Raw genomic sequence first — 23,070 nt, forward strand, 5'->3', positions numbered from 1 at the left:
AAACTTTTGACATACGTGTACCCCCTCTATAATTTTCGTAACGCTGAGTACCCCTCATAAAAAACGCTGAGTGCCCCTCATAACTACATTAAAAAAAATGTAGTTAATGATTTTCACACTTTCATCCAGAACTTTCTGTAGATCAGCGGGCATCTTACGTGTTGCCAAAGCCTCTCTGTGTATGCAACAATGTGTGGATATGACATTTGGAGCAACATTTTGAGTTCTTGCAACGAGTCTTTTATTAATTCCGACCGTACTTTTTGCTCCATCTGTGCTTATTCCAACACATCTATTCCAATCAATTTTGTTCTCTTGCATAAATATATTCATAACATTAAAGATATCTTCTCCTGTTGTGATATTCCCACGTGATCTACCTGCCAAATTCCGGTGCAACGCGTACCCCCACCAAACTCTTCCCGTACCCCTGGGGGTACGCGTACCACACTTTGGGAAACACTGTTTTAAAGTGTTGGGAGGGTGAATCTGATTAATTTCCAGTTAATTTCAGAATTTTGTTCTAATTGCCTTACAGAGAAAAAAAAGACAAATTGAGATTTGATTTTAACTTCTGTCCAGCCCTTATTTATCAGTCAGTCAGTCTTTCTTTCTTTCTTTCTTTCTTTCTTTCTTTCTTTCTTTCTTTCTTTCTTTCTTTCTTTCTTTCTTTCTCCCTTCCTTCCTTCCTTCCTTCCTTCCTCCCCTTCTTCCCTTTCTTTCTGTGTTTCCTTGATCTAACCAATGAAGGCACTTTCAGAGAAGCAGAGTTTGAAATATTTGATTAAACTGTTGATTTATGCAAAGTAGCATAAACTCCCTGTGATGCTTTTGTTTCCACGATTTACATAAAGCTGTCATCAGTGACAATTAAATATAATCAGCTTGATACCACAAGATAATATGTTGTTGTTGTTTTCATTTGCGTTCCTGTGTTTGTTTGAAAAAGATTGGGTGTAATTGGTGTAGTTAACACTTTACCTGTCTTGTAGTGATCCAGATTAGCAAAACAGGTGGTATTTCAGGGGTTGGAGCGTTGGTGCCCTCTCGTGGGCACAAAGTGAAACTTGCTTTTACAAAGTTTAATATGGATGCAAGCCTTACTCAGTTCTCTTGATTGCTGTACTGAGAGGCAGCTATTAACTTTTCCATCAATTTTCTGTGGGGGGGGGTCATAGGTTACAGCTAAATAGCTTTGGGCACTAGCTGATAGTTCCCTGCCATCTATTGCAAGTCTTTTTTATTGCTACAATTAAAATAAATGTATTTTTCAGATAGAGGTACTGGAAAAGTATCCTATAATAAAAGCAACTCTTAAATGCTCTAGCACAGGGGTCCCAGACCTTGGCAACTTTAATCCTGGTGGACTTCAACTCCCAGAATTCCCCAGCCAGCAATTCTGGGAGTTGAAGTCCATCAGGTTTAAAGTTGCCAAGGTTGGAGACCCCCCCTGCTCTAGCATAAGTAAGGGCTTCACCTATAAAGAGCTTAGTTTTATGTGCTAGTGCTTGCATGTTATATACTTTTTTTAAAGGGCTTATAGAGGAATTTGCAAAATCATTCACAGTCCATAGTTAGTCAACCCTTTTCTTACTTCAACTGAACTGCTCCTAAAAGTTATACAAGTTGCTAAGATCTCTAGAAATAGTCAGGCTAAACATTTGAAAAAAAGAAAAGAAAACAGGAAATTACTGTTTAAGGCACTTTTCACTTCAGAAACATAACCAGCTTTTGGGCTAATAGCCTTGTGCTATTAATACCTTTCACTAAGTCCGTGTTTCTTTCAGATGTGTGGACTTCAGTTCCCAGAATTCCCCAGTCAGCAGGCCTATACAAAGTTTCTGAGACCGGCTTAAGACTGCTCTTAAGTTCTCTACCTGCCTGAGCCTCGGCCCTCTCAGTTTTACCTCGAGTGTCTGTCCAAACTAATTTTCCCTCTTGCCTTCTGGCTTCACCCAGCAATGATGTTTTCTTCCAGAATTCTCTCTCTCTCTTGGTGCATCACGGACCTGTTGATGCATGAGTGAAGGTTATGGATGATTCTCCTGGAAGGCTTTGAAAAAAATATATATCTTAAATTCAAGAAAGGGAAGGCTTTTGACATGTACTAAGCATGACGGGATCGTATTACCTCTAGTCCCGGAGGTTGTTGCTGAGAAGCGTAAGTGGTGTGTTCATTCGTGAGCTTCTCGGAGCAAGTGGAACCTGGATTAAATGAGGCTTTTTTTTTTTTCTTAAAAAATGTTTTTCTAACGAATGCTTCTCCGCCAAACTTTTGTTTTCTCTTTAGCTGCCTTCCTTTGAAGTGAAACTGAGGAGGCCCCAGGAGCATGTGAAGGCAGTCGGCGGAGCTGTCAAACCACATCCCTGCCTTTGTCTCCTGAAACTGTCAGCCCTGTTCTAGTGCGTCGGTCCTGCCTTTCTTCACTCCTCTTTGGCTGATCCATGAGTGGCAGCTGGAGCCAAAGATTTCATAGCTGGCGGTTTCACCTTCTTGCACGCCCATCGCAAGGTAAGATCGTCTTTCAACTGTTGACGGGATCAGGGAAACATGGAGGCCTTTGGAGCAAGTTTTATTTCTGAACAAGAAGGTCCAGGAGGAGAAAAGATTTACCCATCCCTACAAGCCTCAGGGAGGGAGGTTAACCAAAATCTCCCTACCTATTTCTGGGGAAGGAACGCTGGAATTATCGGGGGGGTCCTTGGTGTTCTCTGAGCTTGCTTGTTTTCTTGCAGATGTTTCGTTATCCAAAGTAGGAACCCGCGTTGATGATGTTACCTAGTTAGGGGAATGAAACATCTGCAAGAAAACAACCACGCTCAGAGAACCCCCAAGGACACCTCCCATCAATCCTGAGCTACAAAAATATTCTCCCTTCTTGGATTTATTGCCTGCTGTTGAGTGTTTTGGTGGCATCGGCTTGTTTGTTGGAAGCGATCATGCGGTGTAAATATATATATATATTGATGCAGATATTTGAAAGCACCCGGAACTTTGCGTGTGAGTGGGAGGAAGGCCAGAAACGGCCTTTGGCGTGACAGGATAGATGCATTCAGTGTTTTGACGAGCGCTGTTTCTTTTTTTCAAGCAAAATGTTTGTCTTCCTTTCAGAGCTAAGCATCGACTCTGTCCGCCATTTTGCCTGCTGATAGAAGCACGTGGGCTCGGGTCTCCCTTGCAGCCGGCTCTGGGGTGAACTGTACTAGGGCAGGGATCGAAAAAGAAGAGGCCGTTTGGAAGGGGAAACTTTCTCCTGAAGCACCTTCCCCTGGACGCCGCACGCTTTTAATTTAGCTGTAGGTATGTTAAACGTGATTTCTTCCCTGAACGGTGGGAGCTTTCAAGAGTTTTGAGCTTATGGGGTTAATTCCCTGTGGAAGGAGGCCAAGAAGCATCTATTATCCATTATAATGTTTATGGTTAATACTTACTGACGAATACATTGGTGGTTTCAAATAGGATTAAAGGTCTTTGGTGCTCTCTGAACTTGGTTGATTTCATTTCATTACCAAACTAGTAACAGACCCACTGAGGTTGCCGCGTTGGGAACATGAAACATCTGCAAGGAAACAACTAAGCTCAGAGAGCACCAAGGACCCCACAGTTGTCGTCCCCTTCCTCCCCTTCCTCCCCCCCCCCAATTGGGTAATGAAATATCTACAAGCTCAGAGAGCACCAAAGACCCCCATTTCAATCCCTCCGGGATTAATGTTGCCCTTTTTTAAGGTCTCCAGCAGAAAAAATTCGGGCAATAGGAACGGAGCCTCAGTTCCTTTGCACCGCTCTGCCATGCCATCACTGCCGGAACTTTTGTTCAGTAGACTTCTTCAGTCACACCAGACGGACTTGGGGAGAACTGGCTCCTTTCCCAGGGGTAGCAAATGTTACTGAATCCCACGACCCATTAGATCTCACAGGGTTGGCCTCCTCCGGGTGCCATCTACCAGCCAATGCCACCTGGCTATTACCCAGGGGAGGGCCTTCTCTGTGGCAGCTCCGGCCCTCTGGAATGAACTCCCCGCAGGGATTCAGACCCTCACCTCTCTCCAGGCCTTCCGAAAAGCCGTCAAAACCTGGCTTTGCCGGCAGGCCTGGGGGTGATGAGTTCCCTCTCGACATGTATGGTTGTGCGACTGTTGACTACTTTTATTATTTGTATTTTGTCTTTTTATGTTCCCCTTTTTTTCCCCCCTTGAATTGTTCGCCGCCCTGAGTCCTCCCGGAGAAGGGCGGCGTACAAATAATAAAATACAAATACAAATACGATAGCAAAATTATTTATTTACTTGTCCTGTGCAAACATCTGCCCATCTCCCAAATAAGTCACGCCTTCCTCAGGACACTGTTTAGTCTACCTGGGCCACGGACACGTCTTTTGCTCCTGCTATCGTTTCTCCACCTGGGGCTCAGATTCATCTGTCCGATGTTTTCTGTTTCTCCAGGAGAACATTCAGAGACCCACCCATCCCACAAAGAAAAACAGTTTGGAAAGTTTGATCTGGAGAAGAGGGCTTGGGGATTAACTGGAGTCTCGTGGGAATGAGCAATGACGGAGATCATGGTTGATGCCAGCAAGGAGCACAAAGGACCAGGGTCTCGGTAAGGAGAGGGTCTGCGTGTCTGGGTCGAGAAAGAGGAATGCCTGTTTGCCCAGTTGGTTATGTGAAGAGCATCTAATCCGAATCTCAACAACTGTTTGAGATGTGTGCATTTCAACTCCCAGAATTCCTAGGAGGAGATAAGGGAGAATGCTGGGAGTTGAAGTCCATACAATGCCGAAGTTGAGAAACATGGCAGGACATCCAAGGAGGCTCTTGTGCCACTTCTAATCCTACCACGTTCGACGTTGTGTAGTGCCTAACAGCTGATTGGCTGAACAACTGCCCTGATCTCAGTGCAGGAGTAAATTTTGACTGGACTCTCCACCCATGGACGGTGAGGCAGTTCTGCTGAAAGCCGTTTGTCTATCCCAGGAAAATGCCAAATCGCATATTGGGTTGACTTCCTTTGCTGCATTGGATTGATTGATTGATTTGGAAGATTTATATTGCTGCCTATTCGCTCACAGGGGCTTACAGGACATAAAAAAACAATATAGAAGAAATTAAAAATAATAAAACAAAAAATGATAAAATAATTGAGGTTTGTTTACAACCGTTTGTCTGAAGCAGGATAGGGTTTCCTGCCTGAGCAAGGGGTTGGACTAGTAGACCTCCAAGGTCCCTTGCAGCTCTTTGATTCCATTCTCCTGTTTCGTTGAATAAAGAACAGCTGGCTGGCTCACACAACCAGCGGAGCATTGCTTTTGCAATGGCAGGAGCTTTAATAAAACCAACCCATGCTAAGAATCCCATCTTGTGGTCGAAATGTGTTTATTTATTTATTGAATTTATATGCTGTCCTTTCTACTCCGTATATTATATTAACATTGGCACACAAGACTGGAAGGGTTTTTTTGGCAGCGCAAAATCCATTTGGCCTTTTTCGTTTGCGTCTCCTCCTCTGTAGGTCGCAGGAAACAGCGGGGCGAAAACCCAGCAGTCGCATCCCACTACTGAACAGGCTCTCGGCCACGAGGGCCGTTTGGGAGCTTCTGGATGTCCAGCTGGAGCAAGTCAAGAGGCTGCTCTCGTCGCGCCAACCAGGGGTGACTAACTAACCCTTTTTAGAAGGACTAAAATGTTTGCCCAGGATTTCTTTCCTGCAAAACGGATATCCACATCTGTTGAGATTGGATCCATTGGAGAAGAGCCTTAAACCTGGTTCTGCTGGCTGGCCTCGCACCCTGATAGGGGGCACCCTAGGCCTGGGTAGCAGGCAGGGTATAGAGAAGATAACATGCCACCCATTCTTTTATTTTTTTAGTTCCCTGTTTAATCCTCTCAATTTTAATCACTTATTACTTTCTGATTCTACTGTAAGCCTCCCACAGGGAGATGGGTTGCATCAAAGTTTCATAATTATAAATCCTACCAAAAGGGTTCTTTATAGAAATGGCTCGTTTATTATACTATTGTGGAAAAGCAAAAAGTTGTGATTTGATGTTAATGCCTTATTTTACTGTAACCGAGAGAGTCGGAAGTTAGTCCTTCTTTTTCTCCTCCCCTGCTATCTTTCCTCACTTTTCTTCCCCCTTTCTCCTCTTCCCCCTCACTGCTCTTCTATCTACTTTTGGGTTTTGTATTTTACAACACGCTACAATTCAATTAAAAAATGCTTAGACAAAATAAAACCCTATCGGAAGGGTGAGAGAAGTGGGTGTTTAGGAGGTGGCGATGGTTTTGCTTTGGAGTGTGATTTTCCAGCGTCTCCCTTTTTCATCACTTTCAGGCGTTCATCGTTGCGAGAAATGGGAAGGACGATGCCAAGACCCTCTTCCTCCGGTTACCTGAAAGTGACGATAAGGTTGTTGACCTTTTCCCTCTTGAAGACAATCCAGGTGAGTTGGTTTGGTACTGGAGCTTTCTGTCGCCGGGAGGTAAACGGGGGACACCTGGCAATGTCACGGAACAATCCAACCTTAAGCGGTATTTCCAAACCGGTGCTTAAAAATACCTTCAGACGGTCTTAACATTAGAAGAGAATTAAAAGTCTACGGGGATTCTAGGTCAGGGCTGTCCCAAAGGTGCTTTTTCAGGAGGAAACTGGACTTCCTTGTTTTTTTTCCTCTGAAGACCTTTCGAAACAAAATTGCAGACTACAGGAATCATTTGCATGACTCAGGTGACCCTGAGGACACAGAGAGACCTCCAAGCGCCTCCAGGGACTCTCTAAACCAGTGTTTCTCAACCTTGGCGACTTTAAGTTGAAGTCCTGTGGACTTCAACTCCCAGAATCCTCCAGCCAGCTGTGCTATGGGGGAGAGGTGTACAGGTCGAGGTGTGAGGATTGTGGTGCGCAGGAGAAAGGAAAGGGGCTGAGAAACAGACCGGATTCCTAGGTCCAGAATGTGGCTTGCGAGAATCCCTACAAGCGAAAAATGTGCTCGAAGCAAAACTCCTTGTTGCTAGCCCATGTTAAAAGTTGTGGTAGGTTGTTATGTTGTTGCAGCCCATGTTAAATAAAAGAGAAGCTAAAAAAGAGAAAGGAGGCAGGGAAATTGGAGTCCAGTGGAAGAGGAGAGCAACTTTTAAGATGGGTGGACTTCAACTCCCAGAATTGCTGGCTGGGGAATTCTGGGAGTTGAAGTCCACAGGACTTAAAGTCGCCAAGGTTGAGAAACATTGCTCTAAACGGATGCAAATGACCAGCTGTCTGCAAGGAGCATCAATCCTTCCCTTCCCCACCATCCTGTCAGAGCCAAATAAGCTTCTTGGATGAGAAGCAAAACCTCTTCAAAAGGAAAAAAAATAAGGAAGTCCCAAATTGCCTCCTGAAAAAAACACGTTTGGGTTGGAAGAGAATGTTTTCAGCTCGGGGTTAAACTGTGGGCTCCTTGGTGCTTCCTGAGGTGGGTGCCGACGTTTACCAAACTAAGTGATGTCACGACACTGATGATGTTCCCTAGTTTGGCAATGAAAGGTCTGCAACAGCGCCAGGCTCAGAAAGCACCAAGGACCCCACAGCCTTTCACATTTATGACGGAAAGGTGTTTGCTTCTCTTTCCCACGAGGAGGCTGCATGAATGAATGTCTTAAGTTTTCGGGGTTGTAGAGCTATACACGTAGAGGAGAAACCGGGAGCGTTCTCCCTCCTCCGGCAGCCCCCCCAAAATTCCACCTCCCTTGCTCGAGCTCATGATGAGAACCAGGAGTGTGGGAAATAGGAAATGTCCAGGCAACCGTTCCTCACTTCCTTGCATCAACCAGTTGCTGTACCTCAACACTCATCGTGTGTCTCTTCTGGGGAATTTCAAAACCTCATTTCCTTCTACTTAAAAGAGGAAGTTGTTTGGAGAAGCGCAGAAGGGACCAGTAGTCGCAGGCTGCACGCTCGCCCTGTTTAACAGGCGACCTCCTTCAATTCTTGACCGAGAGACCGGCCCGTTAGTTCTGTCTTTTTCCCGGCTCTTGCTCTTTTTCTCATCTTGCTTCCCTTGAATTTGGTCTTCCCAGTCTCTGAACAGGTGAGGAATTCTTCCTTGTGTTAAATAGGTGTTTTTAATCCTACCTTGCTTCTAGGCAAAACGGAGCGATGTAAACGGATGGTCTCCCTCCCTCCCTCCCTCCCTCCAATCTTGGTAACTTCGAAGACTTGTGGACTTCAATTCTGGGACGTTGGAGAGTTGAAGTCCACACGCCTTCGAAGTTGCCAAGATTGGATACCTCTGTTCTGCATAATAACTGGGAAAAATTGGTATAGCTTCCAGTTTTTTTCTTGCAGAATTACTTGGAAAACCCAGGGGCCGGAGTGATAGCAATAGCAATAGTTAGACTTATATACCGCTTCATAGGGCTTCCAGCCCTCTCTAAGCGGTTTTACAGAGTCAGCATATCGCCCCCAACAACAATCCGGGTCCTCATTTCACCCACCTCGGAAGGATGGAAGGCTGAGTCAACCCTGAGCCTAGTGGGATTTGAACAGCCGAATTGCTGAACTGCAGTCAGCTGAAGTAGCCTGCAGTGCTGCATTTAACCACTGCGCCACCTCGGCTCCTGATGCCAAGGGGGCAACTCTCTGTCTTTGGGCACCTGGTTTTCTTGCATTTTTCAAAATGCCGCTAATTATTCCAGCGTTAATTTATCTCAAATTTTGTTTCTTTAAGCTATAGCCATATTTGTTTGTGTGCATCCCGGCTTCTGTATTTTTTTACAAATAATTCAAGGCGGCCAGCATATCCCACCCCTCTTCTTCCTCCTTTTTCCCACAATAACAACCCTGTGAGGCGGCTGCGTTTACAACTCTACTTGCCGTATCTCAAAAAGGATACACAACAGCAGAGCTAGGAAAGATTCGGAGAAGGGGCAACTGAGAAGGGGCTGGCGTGGCTTCCTTGTGAGGAAAGGTTGCAATGTTAAGGGCTTCGTAGTCTTTAAAGGAGGTGAAGGAGAGGGGACAGGATGGAGGTATACAAAATGAATTGCATAAGGAGGCTAGTTCCCCTTCTCTAAATACAGGTGGTTCATTTAGCAACCATTCAAAGTTACAACAGCACTAAAAAGCGACCTGACCTTTTTTCACACTTAATAAGTGTGTAGCATTCTGACGATCACGTGATTAAAATTCAGACAGTCTCATTTATGACCATGAAGTGCCCTGGGGTTGTGGGAGCATCCTTTGGTGACCTTCTGACAAGCCAAATCAACCCGGGGATGCCAGCGTCGCCTAACAACTGTGTCACTGACTTAACAATTTGCAGTGATTCACTAACAAGGGTGGCAAGAAAGGTCGTAAATGGGGCAAAAGACACTCAACAAATGTCTGGCTTAGCGACAGAAATTTTGGGCTCAGTTGAGGTCATAAGTCGAGGGTGGCCTATGGTTTCCCCTTCTCTAATATTAGATATTAGAGCCAGAGATCTTTTGAAAAACAAAATTCAGGATCTTTATCCTTGCTGGATAAAGGAAGGAAGGACATAGAGAACATACACAGAACCACAGAAGGGGCCTTGGAGGTCTTCTCGTCCAATCCCTTGCCCAAGGCTGGAGTCCCTTATTTCATCCCAGACAAATGGTTGTGCCATCTTTTCTTGAAAACTTCTAGTGATGAAACACTCACAACTTCTGAAGAAAAGCTCTCCCATCGACTCATCATTCTCACTGTCTGGAAATTTCCCCTTAATTCCAGGCTGCGTCTCCTCCTGACCCGGCCCATCCATCCCACTTGGTTCAGTACATTTTTTTCCCCCTGCTGGTTGATTCCTCCTTCTTCCTGAGATGCTCCTGGCCCTTGAGATCTTTTTTTTCAGCCCAGAAGTGCCAGTAGTTGAATTTCAGACTTCCTCCCGCCCTTCAGATGTTCTCTTGTGAAGTACGGATATGTCCCAATCCGCCGAGGGAACCGTTGAGTCAGGTTATTGGGGCATCGGGCTAGTCATTCATTTCCAAACTCTTTTTTTTTCTTTTTTTCCACTTTGCCTTCAGTTGGAAATTGTGAAAAAAAGTGGGAAGAAATTGTTCTGATAATAAAGCATGTGCTTAACTAGTAAGCACTGGCCGAGGACGACGCTTCCTCCTCTCCCCCACATGGCAATCATCTACAGGTAGCCTTGACTTACGACCCCCAGTTCAGCCCAAAATTTCCGTGGCTAAGCGAGACAGACGTGGAGTGGATTTTGCCCCATCGTATGAACTTCTTGCCGTCGTCCTTAAGTGAATCACTGCAGTTGTTAAGTTAGTCACATGGTTGTTAAGTGAATCTGGCTCCCCCGTTGATGTTGTGTGTCGGAAGGTCCCAGAAGGGGATCACGTGACCCCAAGATGCTGTGACCATCATAAATATGAGTCAGTTATACCAAGCGTCTGAATTTTGATCACAAGACCACGGGGACGGTCGTAAGTCTGAAAAGCAGTCATAGGTACATGCCAGTTGCCAAGCATTTGAATTTTGATTATGTAACCATATAGATAAAGTCATTTTTTTTCCGATGCTGTTGTAACTTTTAATAGTCACTAAACAAATCCCCTCTCTCTCTCTCTCTCTCTTTCCTCTCTCTCATCTGCAGCCCTTCACCTCAAAGGTTCTCACCTGTATTTCAGAAACCTTTTGGAACTGCTCGGCTTTCACTTTGTGAGCAGGTAAGGACCAGGAAGAGGGAGGAGGTGGTGGTGTTGAAGTGGGCTGGGAGGAACTTACGGGTGCTGAATGTGACTTTAATTAATCCAGTAAGCACCAGATATTTCTGAGATTAAAGGGCAGGCTCCTAGCATCTGCCCTTTCTCAAATATTTTAGTTCCTAGGAAGACCTTCTCAATCCTAAAAGGAGATTGGGCAGGCTTTGTAGGAAAGATATCTCAGACCTCATGCCCTGAATATGCTAGGAGCACCCACTTTAGCAATAGCAATAGCAATAGCAGTTAGACTTATATACCGCTTCATAGGGCTTTCAGCCCTCTCTAAGCGGTTTACAGAGTCAGCATATCGCCCCCAACAACAATCCGGGTCCTCATTTTACCCACCTCGGAAGGACGGAAGGCTGAGTCAACCCTGAGCCGGTGAGATTTGAACAGCCAAACTGCAGAACTGCAGTCAGCTGAAGTAGCCTGCAGTGCTGCATTTAACCACTGCGCCACCTCGGCTCCGTGGTACAAACTTTTACTCTTGGTACATTTTAATCTTGTAATCCTTTAACTATTTTTTAAACTTGTTTCTATAATTTGTAAGCCACCCGGAGTTGCCTTGCAGTGGAGAGGGTCAGCATAGAAATGTAATAAGTAACTAAGTAATAAATAAAGGGGGGAAAAGGTAGCACGGAAGGCCTACCAGGAGCCAATTATGGGTATCGTTTTTGTCCTTCCAGGGATATCCTGCCCTGCTTGCTCAGGATCCCGCATGCTTTTCACCTTCCTGGCAGAGCTGATGTAGATGCAGTTGCCACCTTGAGCCCAAGTGAGTGAGATACGCCCCACTTTCTGCTTTGGAATTTGGGGAGAGTTTGCCTAACCGGGGAGCTTAATATCTGTACTCTGTGGAATTTTGCAACGTGGTTTTTCATTCGAACAAGTGCACGCAGTTATCGAGAAAGTGGAAGGTTTCGTTTTATTCGGAAATAAGTCCACTCTAGACTTACTTCCAGTAGAAAAGAATCTTATTATTATTTTTTAATAGCAATTATAGTCAAATGAAAATGGATATATGATGATGGTGACATGTATGAATATTTGAGTTAAAACGCTTGAGTTAACATGAATTATTTGTTTGTTGACTGTGGAAGAGATGCACAAAAGTCTATTTGTAACCAACTGATACACTTTCTATAGCATGTAAAGAAAGATGTTGTATTTGTTTTAAATTAAAAATTAAAAAATTTTAATTAAAAAAAAAAAAGAATCTTTGAAGCTCAGGTTTGAACTGGGGTGGGGGGGGCGCTGTGAGCTTGCTTGTTTCTTGCAGATGTTTCACTACCCCAACTAAGTAATATCATCAGTGCTAGAAGGGAGTGTCATTTATTGAGAAGAGGAGGAGGACGGGGGAGCAGAGATGTCTGGGGCTCTCTGAACTTGGTTATTTGCTTGCAAACGTTTCACTACCTGACTTGGTAACATCATCAGTGCACTGAAGATGCTGCTTAGTTGGGCAATGAAACATTTGACGTCACGGAACAGTTTTGAAGCTCCTCTCCCCCCCCCCAAAGGTTCCTCTCCTCCATTTCCTGTTTTTGCCCCCTCCTCAGCGTTCTGGCCGATGCCTCTCAAACCTACCAACGGCCCAGCCTCAGACGACGCAGAAGCCGGCTGCATGGAACCCAACGGGGACCTGCTGAGAACCAAGCAGCCCTCCTGCTCCATCCGCGTGACGTCCGAGGACCCCGCCCTGTGCATCGTGAACCCCCTCTTCTTCTCCGTGCACAGCGACATCGAATGGCTCGACTTGGCCCCTGGCCTCTACCACTCGATACGCAGGCGGGGGTCCCAGCGGTTCGCCAATGGCTCGGCCAGGCAAGAAGCCCCAGTTAGCGTGGAACATCTCAAATCTCTGGAAGAGAAAGAGAAGACGGGGAAAGGTAAGACTCGGGCAGCTCCTGGGGGGTGTTATGGGTATAAATGTCTTGCGCCCCCCCACCCCAGTTCTCCTGCTCCCGAGGAGCATGGTTTACCAATAGAAAGGAATCTTCATAGCTCAGGGATGAACGGTGGGGTCCTTGGTGCTCTCTGAGCTTGGTGGTTTTCTTGCTGACGTTTCATTACCAAAGTAGGTGACATAGCAATAGCAGTTAGACTTATATACCGCTTCATAGGGCTTTCGGCCCTCTCTAAGCAGTTTACAGAGTCAGCATATCGCCCCCAACAATCAGATAGATAGACAGACAGACAGACAGACAGACAGACAGAGATATAGAGATAGATAGATAGATAGATAGATAGATAGATAGATAGATAGATAGATAGATAGATAGATAGATAGATAGATAGCAATAGCAGTTAGACTTATATACCGCTTCATAGGGCTTCAGCCCTCTCTAAGCAGTTTACAGAGTCAGCATATCGCCCCCAACAACAATCCGGGTCCTCATTTTACCCACCTCGGAAGGATGGAAGGCTGAGCCAACCTTGAGCCGGTGAGATTTGAACAGCCGAACTGCAGTCAGCTGAAGTAGCCAGCAGTGCTGCATTTAACCACTGCGCCACCTCGGCTCTCGACATCATCAGTGCTAGCAATGGCATTGATGACGAGATCTAGTTTGGTTAATGAAACATTTCCAAGAAAAACCCCCAAGCTCAGGGGGCGCTAAAGACACCACAGTCTCCTCCCCCTCCCCTCCACAAACTCCCCTCCCTTCTAGCATTGAGCATGCTGCCTAGGTGGGTTAGGAAATGCCTGCAAGAAAACCCCCAAGCTCAGAGGACCCCACAGTCCTCCTTCACTCCACTCCACAAACCCCAACTCCTTACTAGGACTGATGGTGTTACCTAGCTGGGTCGTGAAACATCTGCAAGAAAAGCCCCAATGCCCCCACAGTTCAACCCCGAGCTACAAAGACTCCCTTCTATTAGTAACAATAGCAATAGCAATAGCAATAGCAGTAGACTTATATACCGCTTCATAGGCCTTTCAGGCCTCTCTAAGCGGTTTACAGAGAGTCAGCATATTGCCCCCAACAATCTGGGTCCTCATTTTACCCACCTCGGAAGGATGGAAGGCTGAGTCAACCCTGAGCCGGTGAGATTTGAACCGCTGACCTGCTGATCTAGCAGTAGCCTGCAGTGCTGCATTTAACCACTGCGCCACCTTGGCTCATGTAGTAGATGCATTCTAGACGGTAGGCAGAATAACGCAGATTGGCTAATGTGCCCACTTGCCGTTTTTCTTCTCCGCAGAGCCTCCGCCCTGCTTAGCCTCTGCGCAAGGCGATTTCCTTCCTTGCACACCATCCTGGGAGAGTTCGGAAACCGAGGCCCAGCCTCCGTGGTCTCCCACCGTGTCCCAGAAGGAGACCCGCGCTCCCCACCGCGTTTCCTGGGTGGAAGGGATCTCGGCCGAGGCTTTCCCCTGTTTGAAAAAGGCCCGCTCCGAGTCCTTGTTGTTGAACGACTCCTTGTTGCTGCCTCTCATCCCGGAATTGGATTCGCTCTCCATCAGCAGCGTGGAGGACGAGGGCGAGGGCCCTCCGACCACCCCTTCACCGCAGAAGAGGCGGCGCCCTTCGTCCGTCACCTTCACCCACAAGGTGCTCCACCGTCTCTCGGCCATGAGCAGTGCCTTGACGGGCTTCCTCTCGCCCGAGCGCCGGGTGGCCAAGCGGGTCCAGGAGCTGGTCCAGGAGCCCACGTCGGACGTGGGGGGCCTGGTGCAGAACTTTGTGGAGCACATCCAGCGAGGAGCCGGGTCCTGGCATCCCACCAGCACCGACATGCTGCAGGAGATACGGCTTATGATCAGCAACCTGAAGGGCTACCTGGTCGAAAGTTCGGATCTGCGCGCCGCCTACTGCGAATATGGTGACGCCGAGGAACTGGATCTCGGTATGGAACGGGCGGGGGGGGGTGTTTCTTCTGAGAGATTTGGGGGCGGGGAGGAGTCCGAAGGTTATTCCTTTTGGGTAGCGGTGACAATATGGTGACGCCGAGGAACTGGATCTCGGTATGGAACGGGGGGTCTTCTGAGAGATTTGGGGGCGGGGAGGAGTCCGAAGATTATTCCTTTTGGGTAGCGGTGATGGCTGCACAGCAGAGATGCCTAAGTAACAGCTGGCAGGATTGGGCTGTTTCTGCCCTGTGAGCACCAAGGACCCCACAGTTCGACTCTGAGCTACAGATGTTCTCTTTGGTGCTAGAAGGGAGTAGGGTTTGTGAAGTGGAGGAGAAGTAGGGGGAATATGGGGCCCTTGGGGCTCTCTGAACTTGGTGGTTTCCTTGCAGATGTTCCAGGACCCAACTAGGTAACATCACCAGTTTTGGAAGAGAGTGGGGCTTGCAGAGAGGAGGAGGAGGAGGAGGAGGAGGAAGAGAAGGAGGACTGTGGAGGACTCGGTGCCCTCTGAGCTTGGAGATTTCCTTGCAGGACCTTTCATTACTAAACCGAGTAACATCATCGGTGTCGGATTCAACCAATCCTGCTCTACAGGGGGTCAACCCTGAGCTACAAATAATCTCTGGGTAGAGCAAAGTTTCGCTCGCGAGTCTCCCTCTGTCTGCAATGTCTCCCAAGGAGGACCCCCTCAAGTCTGTTTCCCAGAAAATGGATCATAAATATCTCTTGCCCTTTCTCCGAACAACTGAAAAATATTTCTGTGGTTTCCCACTCTGGGCTCTAAGGCAGGTTTACGACAGCGTCTGCTGATATGAACGTCGATAGCTTAGGAAATCAACCTGGTCTGTGGTCGGGGCTGTGATGCAAGCAGCGCCGTGTGCGGCTTTGGCAGTTGGGGGAGAGGTTGTGACAGGGATGGGGGGAAAACCAGAAACCAATAAAAGAGACTATTTGTAACTCAGGGTTGAAATGAGGGGCCCTTCAGTCTCTCGGAGCTTGCTGGTTTCCTTACAATAAGAGCCAAGGTGGCGCAGTGGTTAAATGCAGCACTGCAGGCTACTGCTAGATCAGCAGGTCAGCGGTTCAAATCTCACCGGCTCAGGGTTGACTCAGCCTTCCATCCTTCCGAGGTGGGTAAAATGAGGACCCAGATTGTTGGGGGCAATATGCTGACTCTCTGTAAACCGCTTAGAGAGGCCTGAAAGGCCTATGAAGCGGTATATAAGTCTACTGCTATTGCTATTGCTATTGCTATTGCAATTACCCAGCTAGGTAACATCTACAGTAAAAAAAAAAGACCAAACCTCACTCCCTACTAGCACTGATGGTGTTACCTAGCTGGGTAATGAAACGTCTGCAAGGAAACAAGCAGGTTCAGAGAGTCCCAAGGACCCCACAGCCCTCCTCCTCTTCCTCCACTCCCTTCTAACACTGAAGAGAGTCTTTGTAGCTCAGGATTGAACTGGGGTCCTTGGTGCTCTCTGAACTTGGGGGTTTTCTTGCCGGTGTTTCATGACCCAACTAGGGAACATCATCAGTGCCAGAAGACAAGCAGTCAAATAATCAAAGAGTAAAGAACAGCTCAATTAAGGAACCACCAAGGACATACCCACCAACGCTGACAGAGCAAGCCAGTTGAATATATAAATAGACAGCAAGCCTTTTTAGCACTGATGACATTTAGAAGTTTAATAACATTTGTATGCCGCCCAATCCCGTAGGACTCCAGCTAACAATACAAACAAATCAAAAGAAAAAGAGGAAAGAAAAGATAGATTTAAAAACACACCATGCACTCCATTCCAAGTGGGGCTGGACCATATTTTGGGGTCAACAGCCCCAGGCCTGCCGGAACAGCCAGGTTTTAGTGGCTTTACGGAAGGCTGAGAGAGTGGGAAGGGTCCGGATCTCTGCGGGGAGATCATTCCACAGGGCCGGGGCAGCTACAGAGAAAGACCTCCCCCGAGTAGTCGCCAACCGGCATTCCCCGGTCAATGGTACCCGAAGGAGGCCCAATCTGTGAGATCTTATAGGTCGTTGGGAGGTATGTGGCAGGAGGCGGTCCCGTAGGTATCCAGGTCCTAAGCCATGTAGGGCTTTAAAGATAACAACCAGCACCTTGAAGCGCATTCGGAGACCGATGGGGAGCCAGTGCAGCTCGCGGAGGATAGGTGTAACATGGGTGTACCTAGGTACACCCGATATCGCTCGCGCGGCTGCATTCTGGACCAATTGTAGCCTCCGAACACACTTCAGGGGCAGCCCCAAGTAGAGCGCGTTACCTAGTTGGGTCATGAAATGTCTGCAAGAAAACGACCCAGCTCAGAGAGAACCAAGGACCCAAGAGAGCTACCTTCGACAGATAATTAAAAAAGGGGGAAGCCTTTGATCTCACCTGCACATCCTTTTGTGCCAAACTTGGAAGAAGCTTTGGCTGAAAATTAAATTCCAGCTTTAAGGTCTTTTTTCTAAGGACAGATAATCCCGGTGGTGTCCTGTGTTAGTTTCCCACAAGGCTTTCAGGACATGTTTACCCAAATGTGTTGATCTTCTGGTAAGCCTCCAAAATAACTGGACAAAGGTGGGAAAGCTTTCTTAACTCGGCAGCCCTTGAACCCAGTTGTGGCACGAAGGAGGTTGTAAGTTCAGTCTCGGCCCTTGCAGCTCAAAAGAGGCCGGTTGACAGGCGATGGAGCATCTCTGCATAAGCCACGATTGGTTTGACTGGCGATGTCTTGAAGACACGTCGGTGTTTGGGTTCCCACTTGGCCCCAAGCTAAAATCTGTGGTTTGCAAATTAACACAGAAGAGGGGTGGACTTCAACTCCCAGAATTCAACTTTGTTTCTCAACTTTGGCAACTTTAAGAGGGATGGACTTCAACTCCCAGAATTCCGCAGCCAGCTAAAGTCGACAAGGTTGAGAAATAATGGACTACACTATACCAAGGCAGGACTGGGCAATCTGTAGTTGGTGAAAGGATATAAGAACGACATGAAGAACATAAAATATACCAACATTGGAAAAGCAAAACATCTTACTCAAAATGTTGGAAATTTTAGTCCTAACTGCAGATGCAAAGTGACCTTATCCACTTCGTTGCTCTCGACCTTCCTGAGATGTTAACTGCTACCTTTGTAAGCCAAAAGGTTGCTACATCTTGGACAATATGAGCTAAAGAAGTGAAGCTGGATTGCATCCACTGCCTGAGATACTAGTCCCTAAGGCCTAAGGATCCACCTCTTGGTTCCAATGTCATTCTCTTGACCTTGGGAGGCTAAAACATATGAAGAACGGCTGCAGGAATTGGGTATATCTAGATTCATTAAAAGAAGGCTTAGGGGGACATCACTGCAGTCTTCTAATATTTGAGAGGCTGCCACAAAGTGGGGGTGTCAGCCTATCCTCCAAAGCACCTGAAGGCAGGACAAGAACGGATGGAAACTAATGAAGGAGAAAAGCAACTTAGAACTAAGGAGAAATTTCCTGGCAGTGAGGACAATTAAATCAGTGGGACAACTGGCCACCAGAAGTTGTGGATACTCCAACACTGGAGGTTTAAGAAGAGATCGAACAGCTATTTGTCTGAAGTGGAATAGGGTTTCCTGCTTGAGTAGGGGGTTGGACTAGAAGATCTCCAAAGGTCCCTTCCAATTCTGTTGTTCTTTTTTGGGCCAGGTTCCGTGATGGAAGATGCCCTCTACAAATGCATCCTGAAGCCACTGAGAGAGATGATTTACGCCCAGTTGCTGGACTTCCACACCCGGGACGGGTCTCTGAACCGTTTGCGTGAGAATCAGCGGGCCTTGAGCCAGCAAAGCTTGGAAGAGCTTGGCGTGGCAGCCGGGGTGCCCGACGCGGCTTGCCTGGAGCGTATCCAGACCAAGCTGAGTCTCCTCCACCAGGCCTACTCGCCCAAGAAGAAGGAGACTCAGATGCTGAAGGTCTGCAAGATGCTTTACGAGGCCATGAACCACCATTGCGAGAAGGCAGGTAGGAGACCTCTGGGCGGCTTATTCTCCAGTTCCGATACGTCGATTCCCATCATCATGGGAGACATTTGGAGGGGAAGGGGAGAAAAGTAGGGGAAAGTCACAATATAGGTAGTCCTCAACGTACGACCCCCCCAATTGAGCCCAGAATTTCTGTTGCTAAGCGAGACGCTCGCTAGGTGAGCTTTGCCGGGTTTTACAACGTGGCCCGCCACAGTTGTTAAGGGATTGCTACACTTGTTAAGTTCGCAACATGGTTGTTAAATGAATTTTTTGAATTGAATTTTTTGAATTTACTTTATTTGTATGCCGCCCTTTTCCCTGAAAGGGACTCAGGGCGTCTCACAATTCAAGGGAGGAGGGGGAAACAAACAAAGTTACAAAATATAAAGACCATACACAGTTAAAAAAGCACAACATCATACCATTCGAAGTGGGCTGCAAGTCTTTAGCCCCAGGCCTGTCGGAACAGACAGGTTTTAAGGGCTATGCGGAAGGCCTGGAGGGTGGTGAGGGTACGAATCTCCACGGGGAGATCGTTCCAGAGGGTCGGAGCAGCCACAGAGAAGGCTCTCCTCCGGGTAGTTGCCAGTCGACACTGGGCGGCTGATGGAATTCGGAGGAGGCCTAGTCTGTGGGCCTCCTCCGAATGAAATGAATATGGCTCCCCCCCTCCCCCCCCCGACTTCGATCGCCAAAGGGGATCACATGACCCCTGGGCACTGCAACCGTCATAAACATGAGCCAGGTGCCAAGAATTCTGAATGTAAGTCACGTGACCCTGGAGTTGCTGCAACGGTCGTGAAAGTGTGAAAAATGGTTATAAGTTGCTTTTTTTAGATTGTAGATTGTAGAAGTTTATTTATATGTCATCGTATATTTACTGTCGTCGTAACTTTGAACGGTCACTAAAAAACTTTTAAGTCGGGGACTAGCTGTAATAAAGGTGCAAACTTAATTAATGAATAGAAATATACATATTGCCAAGCAGCCTCGGCCCTTTCCTTCCTCCCCGAGCGCCTTCAGGCGTCTGCTGGGCCTTCCCATCATACGCCTTTTCTTCTGTTTTTTGCAAGAGCCGTTTGGTGCCGATGACTTCCTGCCCGTCCTCATCTACATGCTGGTGCGCTGCGATGTGGTGTCCATACAGTTGGATGTGGAGTACATGATGGAGCTGATGGATCCCAGTCAGATGCAGGGAGAAGGTAACGTGGTTTGCTGGGTTCAAGCTGGGTCTGCTCCCAAGGAAGAGTTTTCTCCCACAGCCATTTAGGAGATTCATCTGAAGGTCTCGCTAAGACTCAGAGGCTCCTCTACATGTGGAATGAAAGTCCTGGTCGATCACCAGGAGGCGGTGAATTCTAGTCCTGCCCTTAAGCTGAAAATCGGCTGGGCCGATCATCGGGGGGAGAGGGAGTTCTAGTCCTGCTTTAGGCATGAAAGCTGGCTGGGCAATTTTGGGCCAGTCCCTCAGTTCCTCAGCCAAACCTACAGGTTGGTTGTTGTGGGGGGAAATAGGAGGGTAATTGCCCCTTCAATTATTTAAAATAATAAAAATGGGTTAAAATTGAACAATAAAATAAAGATTGCACTTTCTGTACTAGAAGCCTTGGGTTCTTCAAAGTGCCCAGTGGCACAGCGAAGTGCCCTGTGGTTACCTTGATAGATGAGAGGGAAGAACAAGAAACTCACAAGGCTGGCTTGAAGTTGGCTTGGGGGGCTTAACTTGACTCTGGGGGGTTAGCTTGGACTTGGAAAAGGTCCCTCAGAAACCTTTGAACTGTCACTCCAATATTTTTTTCCTGTGCTCCTGTCCTCCCTTCCCTCCTCCTGCATTCTAGGGGGCTACTACCTCACCACCTGGGTTCGGGGCTCTCTACCACATCGAAAACTTCCAAGCGCCTTTTACCCTCACCAGGCAGATCAGCATGGAGGCCCAGCACTCCATCCATCAGTGGCATCGGCGCCGTACCATCCATCACCACCATCGCCGCAATGTGCAGGTGAGCGTGGGAGGCAGGCAGAAAGAGAGCATTAAAAATGGAAAAGGCAGGGCAAAACTTCCTTCCAGATCGGCGTTTCTCAACCGTGGCAACTCTTAAGAGATGTGGACTTCAATTCCCAGAATCGAAAATTCCTGTTGCTAAACGAGACAATCGTTAAGTGGATTTTTGCCCCATTTTACGACTTCTTTGCAACAGCTGTTAAGCCATTGCAGTTGTTAAGTTGGTGATACGGTCGTTAAGTGAACCTTAAAATAAATAAATAAAGCATCTCAAATAAAGCATCTCAACCTGGCTTCCCCAACGACTTTGCTCATCAGAAGGTCGCAAAAAGGGGATCACATGACCTCAGGACACGGCAACCGTTATAAATATGAGTCACTTGCAAAGCATCTGAATTTCAGTCATGTGGCCATGGAGATGCGGCAACGGTTCTTAAGTGTGAACACTGGTCCCAAGTTACCTTTTTTCAGTGCAGTCGTAACCCAGAACAGTCGCTAAGCGAACTGTTGTGAGTTGAGATCTTCCTGTACTGGGACAACATTTTCTGTCCGACTTGACGAGTTTGAAGCGGTTGAGTACTGAGATACCACTGCAGAAAGATGTCCTCCCTTCTATGACAGTGTTTCTCAACCTTGGTGACTTTAAGTCCTGTGGACTTCAACTCCCAGATTTCCCCAGCCAGCTATGCTGGCTGGGGGATTCTGGGAGTTGAAGTCCACAGGACTTAAAGTCTCCAAGGTTGAGAAACACTGCTCTATGATCACCAGTGGGATAGGCTCTCCTTCTCTTTCTTTACACCATTCGTGTCATTTTAACTTTTCTGTTCTGCCTTAGGCTTCCCCCAAAAAAACACGAAGCAGATTCCTGATCCCGACAAAACCCCTTTTATTAAAACGAATGTGACTCCTCTCATTCCCATTAGGAAAGGCCTATCAAACAGGCTTTCAAAGGAGTATTTAGGATTATAGACCTTATCTATCTTGGAAAGCTGCCATGGAAATATTTGAGGTGTTGTGCAAGGAAAGGCTGGGCACAGAATCTCGGAGATTCACAGACAGATCTTCGCACCCCTGAAACGAATGAACGAACAAACCAATTGTTTCCTGCAAGAGCCCCCCTCCCCTTTCCGTTCCTCTTTTATTTCCTATGGGGGGGGGGACCATTTACTGTCCACCTATGACTTTTCTCCAAGCCTGCCCTGATTTCTTAGCTGTTCTTTTCTTCTGGCAGCTCTGCGCACGCGCACACTGGGAACAGGCTCCAGCTGTTCCTCTGCCTCACTGCTATCTAGCTCCAAAGGCAGCTGAGAATTGTCATACGGCCTCGGCCCCATTTCCGCCTCTGACATAGAGCCCTCATCCGAGCCTTTTCCAGCCTCCAGGACTGACCCCTGCTCCTCCCCAGCCTCCTCACTGTCCCACTCTGCTTCCAGCTCTGCTGGCCACTGGCGGCCCGAAACCCTTTCCCCCCCCCAGAGCTTGTTGGGTTCCTGGTGGGTTTGAGCCCATTGTCGGGATGCTACGATCTCCACGGTTGATTGGTTCTCTCCCTTCTTTTCAGCACATCTTCTACGTCTCCTTCCACGAACCCTTCAACAACCAGAAGACCATCTCCGTCCCTCCCGACATGACCACGGCGTTGGTCTGCGCAGCCTGTGCGGTGAAGTATGGCGTCTCCGACGCTGCCGCCTACGGCTTGTTTTTGGTGTCGGACAACTCCGCTCAACTCTTAACAGAAGACAGCTGCCCGCAGAAGATCCGTGTAGACCTTCTGCAAAGAGAAGGCAGTGTCAGTTTTGTTTACAAGCTCAAAAATAGCCCCCGTCTGCCTCTGGTTCCGGCCTGCTTCAGGGGGCTGAGACCAACAAGACTCTTGAAAAGGTGGGGATGGAGCAGTTGGATGGGGATTGATTATGGCCACGCACCTTTTCTCCGGCTTGGATGAAGTTTCCAAGTTTTTTTTTTATATATATAGTTGGCCCAAATCCAGGAAAAGGGCTGCGTTTCTAGGGATTAGATTAGACGACGACTGGCTTAATGTCAGACCTCCCTCAGCTTGAGTCTCTAAGAAAGAACATTCCTTAATATATATATATATATTTACAAAGGTAGAGTTTTAACCAGATGTCAAGCGAAGTACAAGCATTGCAAAGCCAGAGCTGAAAATCGCGCAACAAAATCCCCAAATCTAACTTTCCTTTCTTTAGATACCTCCCCATGCTGACACCCCCCCCCCCCCCCCAGTATCCAATCAAATTCAAAAGAAGATATTTCCAGAACGGTAACTTTGATACGCAGCTGTATTCCATTCCCCAGCCGGTTGACCTTGAAACCTGGGGAGATGCAGTCCACTTTTTGTTCTCCTTGAATCCTCCCCCACTCCCATGCAGCCACACACACCCCGCGCCCGCCCGCTCCCAGAGTTCATGGCAGCCTGGCACCGAGTGATAGCAAAAGGGGAGCCTGAAGTGGCAGCTGACATGAGGACTAAGAGAAGAAATCTCT

The 23,070-nt window shown here is 47.4% G+C and overlaps 1 protein-coding gene across 1 annotated transcript; it reads left to right on the forward strand.

The window, feature by feature from the left end:
* Nucleotides 1-596: 596 nt before the first annotated feature.
* Nucleotides 597-22,487, forward strand: RINL (Ras and Rab interactor like). Its single transcript, XM_087728110.1, is given in 15 exon segments — nt 597-2,512; nt 3,113-3,301; nt 4,444-4,600; nt 5,510-5,648; nt 6,332-6,440; nt 10,605-10,677; nt 11,400-11,488; nt 12,273-12,602; nt 13,918-14,562; nt 18,247-18,561; nt 19,637-19,765; nt 20,402-20,424; nt 20,426-20,563; nt 22,127-22,385; nt 22,388-22,487. Coding segments are annotated over 13 exon segments (2,391 nt in total). The 5' UTR covers nt 597-2,512; nt 3,113-3,301; nt 4,444-4,547; the 3' UTR covers nt 22,477-22,487.
* The last annotated feature ends 583 nt before the right edge of the window (nt 22,488-23,070 follow it).

The sequence above is a fragment of the Thamnophis sirtalis genome, unplaced genomic scaffold (assembly GCF_051295495.1).
Source record: "Thamnophis sirtalis isolate CommonGarterSnake01/CBP01778 unplaced genomic scaffold, rThaSir2_p1.2 scaffold_13, whole genome shotgun sequence".
Lineage (NCBI taxonomy): Eukaryota > Metazoa > Chordata > Lepidosauria > Squamata > Natricidae > Thamnophis > Thamnophis sirtalis.